Genomic DNA, 19,095 nt, shown 5'->3' with positions numbered 1-19,095 from the left:
CATCTGGTTTCACTTTAGGACAACTGGAACATACAGTCTTCAACCACCCATTTCCTGTGATATATTTGAAGGCACTTTTCCTAGATTGAATCCCACATCTTGAAACTCCTGTGAAGTCATAACACCTAAAACAAGTTATAGTCCTAACTAACGAGCAAAAAATGTGCCGAAAATGCAAGAAATTTTTAACGAGAGTACTTACTTTCATTTTGAAACCATTTATAAAAGCAGTAGTAAAAATTCAAATTTACATTAAAATAAATTTCCATGGACTTATTTTCACTGTCAATGATATTTTCAATATGATAACCACATGTCACAATCTCTTACAATCATGTAGCACAGTCTCTGCACCGACCATTGATTTGAACACTGTAAATGACTACTACAGTGCAATACACACACAGAAGTACCTCAATGCACCACAAGATCAATATGTCTTGGAATTGTGTCAATGGTTTCATGTAAAAAGTACTAGTTTTGAGAAAAATTATATGCAGATTTTGATTTCTTCTGTGGGAGAAACTGATTACAAACACCTTCACAAGCTGCGACATATCATCCATGTATCCACACAATTATCTTAACCTAAGAATGGTTCATTATAGTATATGTAATAGTGACCATTGACAAATTTGCGTGTTCCAGCTACTGTCAGTACCTTTTTCATTCACATCCTACTTTATAAGTTTTAACCTGACAAACAGAACAACCAAATCCACACAGGATAGATTAATAATGTCTGTGAACTGCATTTCCTTACGGGTTTCTGCTAAAATTGCACCAGGTTTTACAAGGTCACTTCCTTTTATGGTGGGTACTTCATTAGGAAGGGGATGGGGGGGAGAGATTTCACAACCAAGACTGTGTGCCATTATACTTTTTCTTTGTGTTTGAGATCCCTAGCACATACTAACCTAATGTGCAACAAGATGCCTTTTGTTGAATTATTTCATTGTTTTTACAACCCTCAACTAAATATAATAATTCAGATCAATTTGAAAGTTTAACAGAGCCACTTTCATGAGGCTTATATTTAGTCATCTTTCCAGGAAATTCAAACACAGTTTTTCAGTTTCCTATTATTTATATTTACTAGCAAGTTAATTCATTCCACTCACTGATAATTAAACCTAAATTTGAGGTGTGATCAAAAAGTAATGAGCATTTTTGTTTTTCTTAAAGAATCTTTATTTATTCATCATCAACTCTTTCACATTCAAAGTAACCTCCCTCAGCTTTACTACACTTTTTTCCGATCTCGAATGCACTTCTGGAACTCACTTTTCATTACGGTGTTTGGAAACTTCACTCACTCCGTCTTCAGGCCACGAGTGGCCTACCGAAACCATCCGACCACTATGTCATCCTCAGTGGAGTATGTGGATAGGAGGGGGGGTGGGGTCAGCACACCGCTCTCCCGGTCGCTATGACGGTGCTACTATTCGGTCGAGTAGCTCCTCAATTGGCATCACGAGGCTGAGTGCACCCCGAAAAATGGCAACAGTGTATGGCGGCCTGGATGGTCACCCAACCATGTGCCGACCACGCCCGACAGCTCTTAACTTCGCTGATCTCATGGGAACCAGTCAATACACTGCGGAAAGGCCATTGCCGTTCGGAAACTTCAGAGATTCTATTTTTATCTCATCAATGGTGCCAAAACAATGTGCCTTTATGGTTCTCTTCAGCCTTGGCAATTGAAAGAGGTCACAGGGGTACATGTCCAGCAAATATGGCAGGTGAGCACCACAAGAATTTTGTTTTTTGACAAAAAAATCATGAACAGACATTGAGACATGAGCAGGACCATTATTGTGATGTACAGGTTGACACAGAATAACAGGAATGTTTGAAATGAGTAGTGGCAGCCACGGACAGGTGGCAGCACTGCGGGTTTGTGACAGTTAGAGAGTAAACGGTCCACCATTTCAGTAATCGTGGATCAGTGGAACAGACAACAGCATGCGTTAGCGATAAAAATGTTTTATAAAAACAAAGATAGTTTGGTTAGTGCCACAGAGGGAGTTTCAACATTTTTATAATTTAGGACATCAGGATGACGCTCCTTTGAAACACACGCTAAAATGTTGGATTAATAACTCTGAAGAGACTTGATCTGCCCTCGAGGAGAAACCAACAGGATGACCGAGAAGTGTGCATTCTCCAGCAAAACATTGATTTTGTACACAAGACTGTCTTATGGAGCCCACGGCATTCAGTTCGAAGCAAGCAGCACCGGTTGGAATGTCCCGGGAGAGTGTTTGCAGAATTATTCATCTTGATTTAAAATTTCATCCATACAAACTGCACATGGAGCAACAACTGAAGGGCAATGATTACCAGTTACAATTAGGATTCTGTCAACAAATGATAACAAAAATAAACAATGACTATGAATTTCTAAATAAGTTGTGGATGTCAGATGAGGTACATTTTCATCTTACAGGCTACAGAACTACCACAAATCCTAATGACATTCACGAGTGCCCTTTACACGCTAGTGAAGCGACAGTATGGTTTGGTGTTTCAACACATAGGATTATCGGACTGTATTTTTGCGAAAATGAACAGGGAAACACAATAACTGTGACTACTGATCGTTATGTGGAGATGTTACGAACTTACATTACACCTGCATTGAACAACTTTTCAAACGTTCAAGAAGCCTGGTTGCAACAGGACGGAGTGACATCACACACTGTATGGCAATCAATGGCATATGTGTGAGAATTGTTTGGCAACCGTCTGATCTCATGATTCAGTAAATTTCCCTGGCACCTAGTTTGCCAGATTTATCCATTTGTGATTTTTTCTTGTGGGGCTACCTCAAGAGCAAAAGTCTACATGACATGACCAAGAACGCTGTATGAGTTAAGACAGAGAACTTGGGATGCAATTCACAGTATCCCAGTTGAGATGTTGCAGCAGTCAATGAGGAATCTCAACAGCAGATTTCACGAATGGATTCTTACAGGAGGGCGCCATCTAAAGGACGTAATTTTTAAAAAATGATAAATGCCATCAGTGTTTCATAAATGGCAAAGTTGTAACGTTTCAATTACTATGAATGCAATTTCTTTCCTTCATCACTTCTAGTTTTATTGGATTGTGGAAATGTTCCCGTTTTTCTGTGTCACGCTGTACTTTCTACCAGTGATTTTGCCACAATTCTGTTTGTTTTCTTCAGATTGCTAACGCAAACAGTACAAAACAGGCAAGTAATATTCCTTATTGCCCATGCAACATTAAGGGAGGAACTCATGATGCACTCTCACATTGTAATCAAAGAAAATAGTGAGTAGAACCTCCACATTTGATCAAATATGTCAAACGTTTTTTGGTCCTGGTTCCTCAAAGAAGTTTCCGTTGGGACAATTGGGCCTCGGTTTTGACATCATACCTATACATCCATGTTTTGTCACCTGTTATAACATTATTTAGATGTTCTGATTCATTGTTGACTTCATTCAGCAATTCCTGAGCGATGTCTACATGACACCATTTTTGGTTGAACTTCAGTAACTTTGGTACCTGCTGCACGTTTTGTGCCCAAACCATCTGAAAAGAGTTGCCTGTCATGAGTCACAGGATATGTCAACATCATCAGCAACCTCCCTTAAGGTGATTTTGCAATTTACCAGAACCACTTTCTTTACTTGTTCCAATTGCTGATGCGCTAGGGCTTCCAGGACGATTATCAACTTCAACATCTTCTTGACCTTTTCTGAACATTTCTATCACTCGTAAGCTCTAGTCTTACTCACAATATGAGGTTCATTCAAATGAAACCTGATCAGTGCATCTACCTTTGTCTTACACGTAAGGTGGCACCACGTAACTGCAGGTATGGTGGCGCCATCTATTGGTAGAGAGACTGACATGTGTGTCCACCGTCTGATGTTGCAGAGCACCAATGTGGTTTCACACCAAAGAGAAGGTGGTCACACAAATTATCGTCCACTACCAAATTTGCAGGTGAGTAAGCAGGAACAACGAGAAGTGATTTGATTTTTCGTGGCGGAGGAAATTGGAGGCAGTGAAATGTATCGACAGAGAAGGCTGTGTACGGTCAGTACAGTCTGAGTGGAATGGTGCAATAGAGTCACTGGAAGATGATGCTCGTCCCAGACAGGCTCATCGTGTCATCACACTGGAAATGGTTGCGGAAGCAAATGCTTTAGTTTTGGACAACTGCAGAATCACCGTGGATGAGATCCATCGGTTACTGGATATTAGCGTGGACACTGCCCACACCACAATGCATCAGCACTTGAACTTTTGAAAAATATGTGGGCAGCAGGTTCCCCACCAACTGACTGCCGAACAGTGCAATACACGAGTGGCACTGTCTTTGAGTCATCTGCAATGTTATCACGAGGAGGAATAAGACTTCTATTGTGTATTGTCACAGGCAATGAAACATGGTTGTCACCATTTTGAACTGGAACACAAGTGTCAGAGCAAGCAATGGAAACATGCGACTTCACCACCTTCAAAGAAATGAAAGACCATGCACACCAGTTCTGGTATCTACATCTACATCTACATCCAAACACCAAAAGCCACCTGTGTGTGGCGGAGGTTACCCTGAGTACCTCTATCGGTTCTCCCTTCTATTCCAGTCTCGTATTGTTCGTGGAAAGAAGGATTGTCGGTATGCTTCTGTGTGGGCTCTAATCTCTCTGATTTTTATCCCCATGGTCTCTTTGCGAGATATACGTAGGAGGGAGCAATATACTGCTTGACTCCTCGGAGAAGGTATGTTCTCGAAACTTTAACAAAAGCCCGTACCGAGCTACTGAGTGTCTCTCCTGCAGAGTCTTCCACTGGAGTTTATCTATCATCTCCGTAACGCTTTCGCGATTACTAAATGATCCTGTAACGAAGCGCGCTGCTCTCTGTTGGATCTTCTCTATCTCTTCTATCAACCCTATCTGGTACGGATCCCACACTGCTGAGCAGTATTCAAGCAGTGGGCGAACAAGCGTACTGAAACCTACTTCCTTTGTTTTCGGATTACATTTCCTTAGGATTCTTCCAATGAATCTCAGTCTGGCATCTGCTTTACCGACGATCAACTTTATATGATCATTCCATTTTAAATCACTCCCAATGCGTACTCCCAGATAATGTATGGAATTAACTGCTTCCAGTTGCTGACCTACTATTTTGTAGCTAAATGATAAGTGATCTATCTTTCTATGTATTCGCAGCACATTACACTTGTCTACATTGAGAATCAATTGCCATTCCCTGCACCATGCGTCAATTCGCTGCAGATCCTCCTGCATTTCAGTACAATTTTCCATTGTTACAACATCTCGATACACCACAGCATCATCTGCAAAAAGCCTCAGTGAACTTCCGATGTCATCCACAAGGTCATTTATATACAGGGCGTTTCAAAAAGAAAGAGCAGATTTCAAACATTTATTTCTCAAAAACTACAAATGATAGAAACACAATTCCAACGGTCCTTCACTCAATATGAGTACCAAATGTTACACAACAAATATCAAAACTGTACCTCAATATGAGCACCATTTGTTACACGACAAATATCAAACCGGTATCTCATTTCTTGCCACACACGACGCAACTGGTCTTTAGTTACCGAATTCACGGCCGCAACAATTCGATGTCGTACCTCTTGAAGAGTAGCGGGCATAGGTGGGACATAAACACAGTCCTTTATGTACCCCCACAAATAAAAATCGCAGGGTGTAAGGTCTGGTGACCTGGGAGGCCACAGACGATGACATTGATCTTGTGCTCCTGCTCTTCCAATCCACCGTCCTGGAATGGTGTTATTTAGGTACCGTCGTACAGGTTCAGAGAAGTGTGGTGGGGCGCCATCTTGCATGAAGATGAAGTGATTTGAATCTTCCTGAAGTTGAGGAAATAGCCAGTTTTCTAACATGTCCAGGTAAATGGTTCCTGTGATAGTTTTCTCCATGAAAAAGAAAGGTCCATAAACTTTGTTTACCGAAATTGCACAAAAGACGTTAACCTTTGGTGAGTCTCTTTCATGTTGAATAACGTCCCTCGGAGTTTCACTCGCCCAAATTCGTACGTTATGCCGATTAACTTTACCAGAAATGTGAAACGTTGATTCATCTGAAAAAATTAATCGTTCGGCAAAATTGTCCTCTTCCATGTCCTGTAGAATTGCAGTTGAAAATTCGAACCTTTTGTTGTGGTCGTCAGGACGCAATGCTTGCAATAACTGCAGTTTGTACGGCTTCATGTGCAGACGGTTACTCAGAACGCGCCATACCGTTGTTTTAGACATGTTTAGTTCGTGACTTGCCCGTGCCGTGGATTTTCTAGGGCTCCTTTCGTAAGCTGCACGGACACGCTCGACATTTTCATCCGATGTGCGTGGACGACCCGTGCTTTTTCGCTTGCAGATGCAACCATCTTCTACGAATCTGTGATGCCACTCATAAATTTGCTTATGACGAGGCGGCTGTTTGTTGAATTGACGGCGGAATGCACGTTGCACACCAACAATGGACTCTAACTTTGCAAATTGCAGCACACAAAATGATCGTTCCTGTGGTGTCGTCGCCATTTTCCTACAAACAAACGCCAGCGCCACTGCGGATTTGCATGGAACTTCTGCGCGGACCATTGAAAAACTTTGAACCTTTCTCTGACAAGAAACGTTTGAATTGTGTTTCTATCATTTGTAGTTTTTGAGAAATAAATGTTTGAAATCTGCTCTTTCTTTTTGAAACGCCCTGTATATTGTGAATAGCAACAGTCCTACAACACTTCTCCGCAGCACTCCTGAAATCACTCTTTCATTGGAAGACTTCTTTCCATTGAGAATGACATGATGCGTTCTGTTATCTAGGAACTCTTCAATCCAATCACACAATTGGTCTGGTAGTCCATATGCTCTTACTTTGTTCATTAAACAACTGTGGGGAACTTTATCAAACGCCTTGCGGAAGTCAAGAAACATGGCATCTACCTGGGAACCCGTGTCTATGGCTCTCTGAGTCTCGTGGATGAATAGCATGAGCTGGGTTTCACATGATTTTCTTTTTCAAAACCCATGCTGATTCCTACAGAGTAGATTTCTAGTCTGCAGAAACGTCATTATACTCAAACACAATACATGTTCGAAAATTCTACAACTGATCGATGTTGGAGATATAGGTCTATAGTTCTGCACAACTGTTTGACGTCCCTTCTTGAAAATGGGGATGACCTGTGCCCTTCTCCAATCTTTTGGAATGCTACGCTCTTCTAGAGACCTACAGTACACCTCTGCAAGGAGGGGGCAAGTTCCTTCGCGTACTCTGTGTAAAATCGAACTGGTATCCCATCAGGTCCAGCGGCCTTTCCTCTTTTGAGCGATTTTAATTGTTTCTCTATCCCTCTGTCGTCTATTTCGATATCTACCATTTTGTCATCCGTGCGACAATCTAGAGAAGGAGCTACAGTGCAGTCTTCCTCTGTGAAACAGCTTTGGAAAAAGACATTTAGTATTTCGGCCTTTAGTCTGTCATCCTCTGTTTCAGTACCATTTTTGTCACCGAGTATCTGGACATTTTGTTTTGATCCACCTATCACTTTGACATAAGACCAAAATTTCTTAGGATTTTCTGCCAAGTCAGCACATAGAACTTTACTTTCAAATTTGTTGAACGTCTCTCGCATAGCCCTCCTCACACTACATTTTGCTTTGTGTAGCTTTTGTTTGTCTGCAAGGATTTGGCTATGTTTATGTTTGCTGTGAAGTTCCCTTTGCTTCCGTAGCAGTTTTCTAACTCGGTTGTTGTACCACGGTGGCTCTTTTCCATCTCTTACGATCTTGCTTGGCACATACTCATCTAATGCATATTGTACAATGGTTTTGAACTTTGTCCACTGATCCTCAACACTGTCTATACTTGAGATAAAACATTTGCGTTGAGCCGTCAAAGTACTCTGAAATCTGCTTTTTGTCACTTTTGCTAAACAGAAAAAGCTTCCTCCCTTTTTTAATATTTCTATTTATGGCTGAAATCACCGATGCTGTAACCCCTTCATGATCACTGATTCCCTGTTCTGCGTTAACTGTTTCAAATAGTTTGGGTCTGTTTGCCACCAGAAGGTCTTAATATGTTATCGCCATGACTCGGTTCTCTGTTTAACTGCTCAAGGTAGTTTACAGATAATGCACTTAAAAAAATTTCACTGAATTCTTTGTCCCTGCCACCTGTTATAAACGTCTGAGTCTCCCAGTCTATATCTGATAAATTAAAATCTCCACCCAAAACTATAACATGCTCAGGAAATCTACTCAAAATATTTTCCAAATTTTCCTTCAGGTGTTCTGCCACAACAGCCGCTGAGCCAGGAGGCCTATACAGACATCCAATTAGCATGTTTGAGCGTGCTTTAACTGTGACCTTCACCCAAATTATTTCACATTTCGGATCTCCGTCAATTTCCTTCGCTACTATTGCACTTTTTATCGCCTCCCCTTTCACTGTCCAGCCTGTGTCTGAGGTATACATTCCAATCTGAGTTTAGAATTTCATTACTGTTTACATCTGGTTTCAGCCAATTTTCCATCCCTAGTACTATGTGGGCATCATGACCGTTTACTAATGAGAGCAGTTCTGGAACCTTCCTATAGATGCTCCTGCAGTTTACTATTACCACATTAATATTGTCATTCCCTGTTGTGTTTTGCCTACTGCTACCTTGTCGCGTCTCAGGAGGCGTCTTGTCGGGCCTAGGGAGGGAATTCTCTAACCTAAAAAAACCCACATGTGCACTCCACACGTACTTTGCTACCAATGTAGGTGCTTCCTGCATGTAGTGCACGCCTGACCTTTTCAGGGGGACCATACATTACTCCACCCGACAGCGGAGGTCGAGAAATTTGCACCTCAGATCTCCACAGAATCGTCTCACAGCCTCTGGTTTAAGCCTTCCACTCGCCTCCAAACCAGAGGACCACAATCGGTTCTGGGAACAACACTAAAAATAGTTAGCTCAGATTCCACTCCAGAAGTGAGGCTTTCTGCCTTCACCAACTCCGCCAACTGCCTGCATGAACTTAGGATGACCTCTGAACCCAGACGGCTGGAGTAATTGGTGCCAACATGAGCAACAATTTGCAGTCGGGTGCACCCAATGCTCTCTATCGCCGCCGGCAGGGCCTCCTCCACATCTTGGATGAGAACCCCAGCAAGCAGACAGAGTGAACACTGGCCTTCTTCCCTGACCTTTCTGTTATTTCCCTAAGGGGCTCTATCATCTGCCTAACATTGGAGCTGCCAGTCACTATTAAACCCCTCCTGCCGTGCGCCTGCTCGGACCTTGCTGAAAGACTGGCCACATGTCCACTCAGAGGTAGAGCGGGCAATGCCACATGGCCAGCCTCCACACTGACCCTCCGCTTCGTGCAATTCAAATGCCGTTGAACCCGCCACTCCCCTTGGGGAGAGGGTGACCCAACCGCGCCCGGTACCTGCGAAGATGTCTCGACAGCAGGGACCATGGGTGAAGCACGAAACACCTGGGGTGTACCATGCGATGCACCAGACTCCCCACTCCGAGGCAGCAGCCTGAAGATGGCTGACCGTGGCCATCAGCAGTTTAAGCTGTTTGCGAACAGTGGCCAGCTCCTCCTGTGTCCATACACAGCAGTCACACATCCTATCCGTCCTAAGAAATCAACAGTTTACTGTAGAAAGTTAAGTAATCAACTTTTAATGAGACTGCCAATTCACTAAAGGCAGCTGCTGAAAGCAGACTAAACTGTGGTTACCAGACACTTCTTGTTGGAAACAATGAAAATAAGCACTAACTGTCTCTGGACTTTATTCAAAACAAACATGAAATCTATGGAACACTATTAATAGTACTGAAAAATTAAAGCTTCCTAAAAGTAAAAACACATGGAAAAATAAGTGACAAGTAAGAAAAACACAGTTATTACTTAAATTTACGTAGCATGCTGCATGGGAGATGTGAATCAGGCGGCAGTTTGCTTACTGTTGGCACAATTTCCCCATTGCTACACTAGCTGGTCAGTTCCATCCTTGAAGAAGCTCATAATGTCCTTATTTTTTGACCATGAGGGCCCAATGCTTGTCGAGTTCCTGGAACATTATCGAGCCACCTCAGAGAACCTTAGACGAGCCATCAAGTCAAAAACACTGAGGCATGTTGTCCAATGGCATTATCCTCCTGCATGGTAATGTCCACCAAGACACAGCCAATGTGGTGAAGACAACATTGAAGCAGTTTCAGTGGGAAAGCTGGAACATCCACTGTACAGTCCCGACTTATCACAGTGTGATTTTCATGTAGTTGGACCTCTAAAACAAGCTACTTGCAGACATCGATTTGCAACGGACGATGAACTAAGTGATTGGGTCCAGGTCTGGATCCAACTGCAGCCTACTAGATTCTTCAAGGATGGAATGGGCCGGCTAGTGTAGCAATGGGGAAAACATGCCAACAGTTTCGCGACTATTTTTGAATATGTGTACTGTGTACATCTACATTTCTGAGTTAATAAAATCATTACCATAACTTTAAACTAGTGACCAGGGTTCATTTGAATGTCCATATAGATTTGTCAAAAACCACAATCAACATTTTAAATGCGGTGTTGCAATTTTATTCCATTTATCAAGTAAAACTAATGCAAATTCCTTGATCCAACTTTCTAGAAAGTATAAACTCACCAAGCACTCAAAAACATATTTAAACTTTTCATCTGTCAAATACTCAAAGCTGCGTGGAGTGGTCGTGCAGTTAAGAGGCGCCATGTCACTGATTGTGTGACCCCCTCCTGCCGGAGATTCGAGTCCTCCCTCAGGCAAGGGTGTGTGCGTTGTTCTTAGCATAAGATAGTTTAAGTAATGTGTAAGTCTAGGGACTGATTACATCAGCAATTTGGTCCCTTAGGAATCCACACACATTTGAACATTTTGAAATACTCAAAATGATGCAAACATACATCAAAGAATGTGTGTGCCAACAAGATAAAACGGTTGAGAAACAGATGTATAAAGCCCACAAAATTAAAACATTCTGATTACTTTTTGAACACACATCATAGATATACAACACTTTCAGGCTCAGAAAACTCTTAAATATATTGTTACATTGTAATGTATCAATACAATTAAGGAATATATGAAAATAGTATTTCATACCAAATTAATAAGAAAGCACTTGAGAGAAAAGTGATGCAAAAATAAGTACAGTTTTGTTATTAATGACATCACTTACATTGACTCCTCAACAACTCTTTTATTGTAGTAGATGGCAAGGAGAGAAAGCAGAAGTCTTCGGTCCTTGTCATCTGTTACACGACCTCCATAGTTACATTCTCCTGTGAGGTATGTAAGAGCTTCATATGGTACTTCTTTATAATCATTCAAAAACATCTGAGAAATTAATAAGGTTTCAAAATTTGAACTTTCATAAAGAAGAACAGCATAAAATGAAATGCACAAATAAAAGCAAAGCAGGATACCTTATAAGGTCATAGTGGAATTATCTGCCTTCTAGTCAGAAAAGAAATTATCAAGATAAAACATGACAAAAATTTTGACAACAGGATGGGAAAATGGAAATGCAATACTAAGATGAATGTGAGATGTGAACAGACTACCAGTCAGTCCAGATTAAAATTATAGAGTAGTTCTAATAATGTGTTTGTAGGTAGTGGGAAATTAACTGTCCTTAAGAGTCTCATTCCTGGTGCAATGATTCCTGTTTTGGTCCATTACTTTCCTTGATATATTGTGCACTAAACTTGTAACATGAATCAAATTTTTTCTATGTATAGATAACACAAATGTCATTATCAAAGAAGTAGAATGTAATGCACACTATTAATAATAATAATAATAATTTTATTGTCATTCAGCCATTACAGCAATAGACAACGTCATATACATACTAAAATACAATTAATAGTTTGAAAGAAACAACAGGTTTCTTGTTAACATTATAGTATTATATTACAGTTGATAAATTCTCTTATGTCATAGAATGGGTGGAGGACTAGCCAGTCATGAATTGTTTGTTTGAATAATTGTTCAGGTAATTCTTGAACAGATTGAGGAAGTTTATTAAATGATTTGTACCCCATGATTTCGTAGCTGTTGAGTGACTTTGACAACCTGTGGTAAGGAATATAGAGGCACCTATTCCTCCTTGTATTGTGGCTGTGTACATTTTCTCTGGTTTTTGTTTCTGGTAATTTCTTCTTCGTATAAATTAGAACATAGTACATGTACAAGTTTATAACAGTCGTGATTTTCTGTTCACAGAACAATGGTTTACAGTGTGCCTTATATGCAGAACCAGTAATTGTCCTAATAGCTTTTTTTTTGCAGTATTAATATGTAATGTACACAGCTAGAGTTCCCCCACAAAATAATTCCATATGTTATTACACTCTGAAAGAATGAAAAATAGGATGTTCTAACATATTTTTCAGGAACACAATCCATAAGTCGCCTTAACAGGTAAATTACTCTAGACAATTTAACACTAATATATTGTACATGTTGACCCCAAGATAATTTATCATCAATGTATACCCCCAAAAATTTGACATAACTTGGATCATCTGACAGAAGCTTGTCTCTAAGACTACAGACCATCTGCTGTGTTTTGTTTTCATTCAGCAGGAATCCATTTGCCTTGAACCAATAGGATGCTTGGTCAATTGTCTTTGCTGCACAACTTTTAAGGCTATTGAAATCCTCACTAGCATGAAGAAATGTTGCATCATCTGCATACAACACAGTGGTGGACTTGATAAATGACGGCAGATCATTTATCATTATCAGGAACAAAAAGGGGCCCAGCACAGATCCCTGCGGAACACCTACCTTGACTTGCTCTATACTCGACATTTCTCTCCCTACACAAACAACTTGCTTACGATTCTGAAGATATGAGTTTATTAATTTAAGGCTGTTATGTCTAATGCCATAGAATTCCAGTTTTTCTAGGAGTAGCTTATGCTTTACACAGTCAAAAGCTTTGCTTAGATCACAAAATGTGAGTTGAGCATAGCCCTTATCCTCAAACACTTGATGTAAGTATTTGACTACAAAGTCCATAGCATCCACAGTAGACAACTTTTTCCTAAAACCATACTGAGATTCACTAATTATTCCTAATTTTTCAAAATAGACAGATAGCTGTTGGTAAATTACACATTCCAGTATTTTAGAAAAAGCTGGGACTATGGAGATTGGTCTGTAACTACAAGGTGAGTCCATATCTCCCTTTTTATATATTGGAATTACCCTAGCCACTTTGAGTTCTTTGGGAAAATATCCTTCAGATATGCATTTATTTATACAGAATGTTAAGGGGTACACAATATAGTCTATTACTTTCTTTAGTAAATTACAGGATTTGTCATATATATCTACACAGTCTGAAGATTTCATTCGTTTTACAATGCTTAGGACATGACTAGGTGAGACCTCGGAGAACATAAACGTACCTGTGTCTGTTGGTGTTCTGCAAACATTTTTAGAAAGTAACTCTGATGAATTGATATCAGGTTTGATTATAGTATTTCCTACATTTTCAACAGATTTAATAAAGAAATCATTGAATTTTTGGGGACTTATATTAATTTTTTTGCTTCTTACATCTTTAGCAACACCATTTATTAATTTCCATGCAGCTTTGCACTTATTTGTGGAATTATCAATGGTATTGAAATTATGTGCTTTTTGGCTTCCACGATGGCTTTTTTATACTCATTCCTGCATTTTATATAGGCTAATCTGGCATGTTCTGTTTTCTGATTGCTACATATATTGTGCAACACCATAACTTGGTTTTTCATACTTGATAATTGTTTAGTGAACCATGAATTTTGTCTGTTTGTAGCCCTGTTTGAAAAGCCTTTGTCACTTAATTTGCATTTCTTTATGGGGATATTGTCATTAAATTGTGTCAGAAATGTTTTAAAAAATCTCTCAAATAATAGTCTCCCTGACAAATCAGCACTAAGACTAGAACTTGTGTCACCATGACATTGGTTGAACCAGTCTCTCTCAGCAAGGGACTTACAGAGCTGAACAATTTTGTCATCTGTGACAGGCCTGGTGATTATAACTTTTGGGACAGGCTTAGGAATATTACTATTATCAATACAGAACTTACTTGTATAGTTTAAAGATACAGAGTCATGATCTGAAAATGGAAACGCTGTAACAGCACATGATTCTTCTGTAGTTTTAAAGTTGACAAAAATATTGTCAAGACATGCTTTATCTCTTGTGGGCCTGTTATTGATTGAGTGCAAATTGCACTGTCTTAAAAGGTTTTTCAACTCAGTCACAGTACGTTTATGTGTTGTTATATCAAAATCTGCATTCAGATCTCCACCAATTACTATGTCATAATGCAACCATCTGGTCCCTCTTAGTACATCTAACAGCATGTCCAATTTTTCTAGAAATACATTGATGATACCCTTAGGTGACCTGTAAAGGGATACTATTACTAACTTAAGACTGTCCATAACTATACCAGTGGCTTCAAAGTTCTGTTCCTCACATAAATAATCTAGGTCCAACTTAACAATGGAGCAGCTGAATGACTGATTAATATATATTGCCACACCACCTCTTATATGCAGTTTTCTACAGTAACTATTTGCTACATTATAGTTATCAAGTTTGACAACTGTAAGTACACTCTCAGTAACCCAATGTTCACTCAGACAGAAAATATCAAATTTGTTATCTAGTCCAAAACTGTTTACAATAAATTCTTTATCTATTAGTCCTTGAACATTCAGATAGCAAATTTTAAGATCATAATTGTTGTTTATTTTAGATTGAATGTTTTGGTGAGGTGTTGTGAAGTTTGTTACACTACTTATCTCCTGGGCTGCTTCATCTTGCTGCCTTCCACTAAAAAATCATTTAGACGGACAGGAGGTGCTGTTTTCCGTCTACACGTAACACTTGATGCTGCTTCTCCTGCTGCAATTCTCATTTCTCCTTTTAGAGGCACTATACTTACTGTTGCTGGTGAAACTTCTGCTGTTGATGCTACTGTTACTTCCTTTTCCACTGCTGCTACTGATAATGCCACTGGTGACTGTGACGCTTTACATGTTTGCACAGTTGTAATTTTTTCATCATAGGGTGTATCTGCAGATGTTTCTTCCTCATATGCTGTTGGTGCACTTTTCTTTTCTGTTGTCATTGGCAGAAAACCTGTTGCAGGTAGTGCTATTTTTACATAGGCACCCACTCCTGCTGTCTTTATCACCTGGAGAATTTCTTTGGCCAGCACTTTCTTGCCTAGGTTGTTTCTGTGCAGCCCATGTCTAGTAAAATGCTCTCTTACTGAACTCGTTGCTTCAATGAAAGTTGTGTGCACAAAACCGCTACAAATCTTCCTGAATTTCCGATTTGTCGCGATGATTTCTTTGTTTACACACGAGTCTTCCGTTAAGTCGTGTCTGTAGGGAATGTTTACAACAAATACCTTCGCCTGTGAAATTTTTCCTAGCGATTCTTTCAGTGTTCTTACAGCAAGGCTGCTTTCATTTTTATAGACATCGTTTCCCCCTCCGATTATGACACAGTTGACGTCGCTTTTCACGGAACTTTCACAGTTTTTCAGCACTTCTCGTAGAGGAGCACCAGGTTTCGAAATTCCAATCACTTTATATTTGGACTGCATATCAGACATGATTGTAGCCAGTCCCTTGCCATGACTCGTCGATAATATGTATATTTCTTCCTTCTTCTTCTCTGTTTCCTTTTTTGTCTCGTGTTCAGTTTTATTACAAGTTGCTCTCACACGATTTTTTCGTTTAATAGTATTTGATGGTAACGTGTTTCTGCTGGCACTTTTTTGTTCAACAGATCTTTCCGAGCAGTTGCCTGTTACACTGAGATTTTTTGTCCGTGATTCTGAGCTGTCTGCACTTAGAACATCGTATTTATTCATTAGTGGAACACGAAAAACATTGGTATTTAAGACAGGTCGAGAGATTTTCTTAGGCCTAGTATATACACACTCTCGTTTGCCTGTTTGCGTATCTGTGGGAAGGTCCATATAGTCGATCAAACTTTTCAGCATTTCTGCATATTGTCTAGCTTTACTTAAGTCACTTTGCGGTTCTTCCCTCACACTTATTTCGAGTCCAGCGTTGCACATTTCAAATGCAGTTTCAAGACCGTTGCACTCAGTTCCACAGTCACATGTAGGCCTATGTTGACCGAGATTTGCTTCCACGAAACAACAAGAATGATACCATTTATGCGCCACTACACATATTTTAACACCTTTTATCACTTTTTTTGCACATAGCATACAATTCACTGATGGTAATTTACCGATATTCACGGAGCGATTTGCCACTACATTCATATACGCCGCCATCTTCAGTGTCATAGTGGGTAACATTAGCACATGGCTTACGTAATACAAATTTTCACTGTACTGCAACAAAACATAGTAAACACAGTTTCCAACTTTAATAAAAGTGACACATTTTAATATCAGATGATAAAATGATCAGTGAGTCAAAAATCTTAAATATAGAGACCTGAAGATGTACTTGGAAATGTCACATTGTGCATTAACTAAGTGGTGCAGTATTTTCCACAAGAATTGTCTCCTCTGCTATAGACAAGATACTGTTAGTTAGATAGGTTTATTTCCACAGGAGACACCTGTGCATAAGAGGACAAAGCCCTGGTATCAATTATGTCATTTCTTTCCATCAATCCACTAATGAGACTGAAGAGATGTTTGCTGCTGTTGGTTTCATCAGCCTTAGTTTGTTATTTTTTACCTCCAGATATTCATTCTCCCTCTTACTCATAAGTCTCTTCCTCCTCAACTAGGAAGTAGCACCCAGAGGGACAGTATGGGATGGTACACTATTTTCAATGCAAGCACCCCTTGATACCACGTCAACTTATTTCCTTAGATTCCGATATGGCCCAGTATTCAGGAGAATGAAAGTTCCTTCACTTTGTCTAGTGGATACTTTTGCTAATGGTCTAAAGAGCACTTTGGTACATGAGCAGATGAGAAAATTATTAGGTCTTCTGCACCTCATCAGTTCTAAAGCCTGTGGGACTGTACAGAGATCTGCATAAAATATTGTAAATTAGTCTAAAAGTTCAAAAGACACTCAGTGGACAGTAGGTAAATAACTATTAAATTTGTATGTTCATCTTAATATTCTCAGAAGGCTTGTTTCAAAGTAAAATGTGGTGCACAAAATTTATTGTACTTGTTCAAATTTAAAAACACCCTAGTTCTTACTATTAACAAGGGAGACACTTGTTACAACCCTGTGCTCATGTCTTAGTGTACTTCAATAAGTTTCTCATCAAACACAAGGCCTAGGAACTTTACTGAGAGTCTGAACATTGATAGGTAGAAATAACTGAAAAAATTAGCTTAGGACAATCCTGTAAATGGTCAGAAAGGCGCTATGTTATTCACTGAGAAAGTGTGCTAAATTTATAAAACAGACTTGTTCCACAGCATAGCCAAAGGTAGTGAATTGTGTTTTATTCATCTCATGACGTACATTTACAATCCATTTGGATTGCATGCAGGAGACATGTCAAAAATTTATAAAACAATTACAATGGTTTTTACATTAATAAATAATAGCACTATAATAAATAACAACACTATAAGGATATTTCTTGGAATGTGTAACACACTGTACCCAGCTCAAATTTCCAGTTTGTCCTACATGAATTCATCCACTGAGTAATAACACTTCAGTGTCAGTACCTCATATAGCTTTCTTTTAAGTGAACATAAATTCATCTACATCAACTTGTTCCCTTTTAATTTATTACAAATTTTCATTCCCATGTATTTAGGTCCCTGGGCATACAGTCTGAGGCGGTGGGTGTGGAGCATAAAATTTTCTTTTTTTCTGGTATCATGTGAATGGACAAAAAGGTTTCCCTCAAATAATTCATGTCTGGTGTACAAAAATATAATAATCTCATATATGTATAAGGATAGCAGAGATAATATTTTAAGTTTTCTAAATAATGGTCGAGATGGTTCTTTGTGATTTGTAGTGCACACATTTCGTATGACTTTTTTCTGTATTTTTACTATCCGCACTATGTTTGTCGAGTTACCCAAAAAAACAGTACCATACCTAATAATGGATTCAAAGTAGCTTGTATATGCTACTTGTTGTGTGTTGATGCAAGTTGCAGTTGATAATATTTGTATTGCAAATGCAAAGCTGCTCAGTTTGTTTGCCTGGTATTCAATGTGTGCCTGCCAGCTCAAATTTTTTAGTATGTTTAAACCTAAGAATCTGAGTGAGACAGCTTCTTCTATACTGATACCTTGGTTGTTGTGTACAATATTAATCTGCTCACATTTTGACTGTTTGGATTTGAACTGCATCACGTGAGTATTAGATATGTTTAGATTCAACCCATTTAGCTGAAACGAAGTTTCTAAGGTACTGAGGGTACTGATCACAGACTTTGGGAATTTTTTCTGAGTCCTGATCTTCAACTAAGACAGAAGTACCATCTGCGAACAGAACCGATGGGGAGCTGATATTTAACGGTAAGTCATTAACATAAAAGATAAATAGGACTGGGCCTAATATGGAGCCTTGTGGAACACCCTGAGATATTTTTTTCCAGTCTGAGAAATAATATGTGCCATTTGAAGAAATATTAACTCTTTGCTTTCTGTTGGATAAGTAGGATTTAAGCCATTGTAGTGCAATGACGCTAATGCCACACTTTTCAAGTTTGTAAACAAGCAATGCATGGTTTACGGAATCAAACACCTTTGTGAGGTTGCAGAAAATTCCTGCCACCTTATTTCTCTTGTCTAATGATGTACTTAATTTCTCAATGAAACTGTTTACTTGTTTACTGCATTGATGGTGTCTTTCCCCTGCTGAAAACCAAATTGATTGTTTAGAATGACAGAATATTATATTTTGCAATGAAGTTTTGGACTTGTGCAACAGCAAGTTTTTCAGATATTTTAGATAGGACTGGGAGAATCAAGTTAGGATAATAATTTCCCATGATCTCTCTTGAACCCTTCTTGAAGAGT

General features: G+C 39.3%; 1 protein-coding gene across 1 annotated transcript in view; it reads right to left on the bottom strand.

Annotated features, from left to right (window-relative positions):
* Positions 1-19,095, bottom strand: part of LOC126235648 (dynein axonemal heavy chain 3) — a 1,245,905-nt gene that overhangs the window by 135,077 nt on the left and 1,091,733 nt on the right. Inside the window, exon 59 of the mRNA XM_049944362.1 lies at positions 11,254-11,411. Coding sequence (XP_049800319.1) covers positions 11,254-11,411 — 158 coding nt within the window. The remainder of the gene's footprint in view (positions 1-11,253; positions 11,412-19,095) is intronic.

This window comes from Schistocerca nitens, chromosome 2 (genome assembly GCF_023898315.1).
Source record: "Schistocerca nitens isolate TAMUIC-IGC-003100 chromosome 2, iqSchNite1.1, whole genome shotgun sequence".
Classification (NCBI taxonomy): domain Eukaryota; kingdom Metazoa; phylum Arthropoda; class Insecta; order Orthoptera; family Acrididae; genus Schistocerca; species Schistocerca nitens.
The sequence above is the reverse complement of the archived record's forward strand: the minus strand, read 5'-3'. Positions and strand labels throughout refer to the sequence as shown.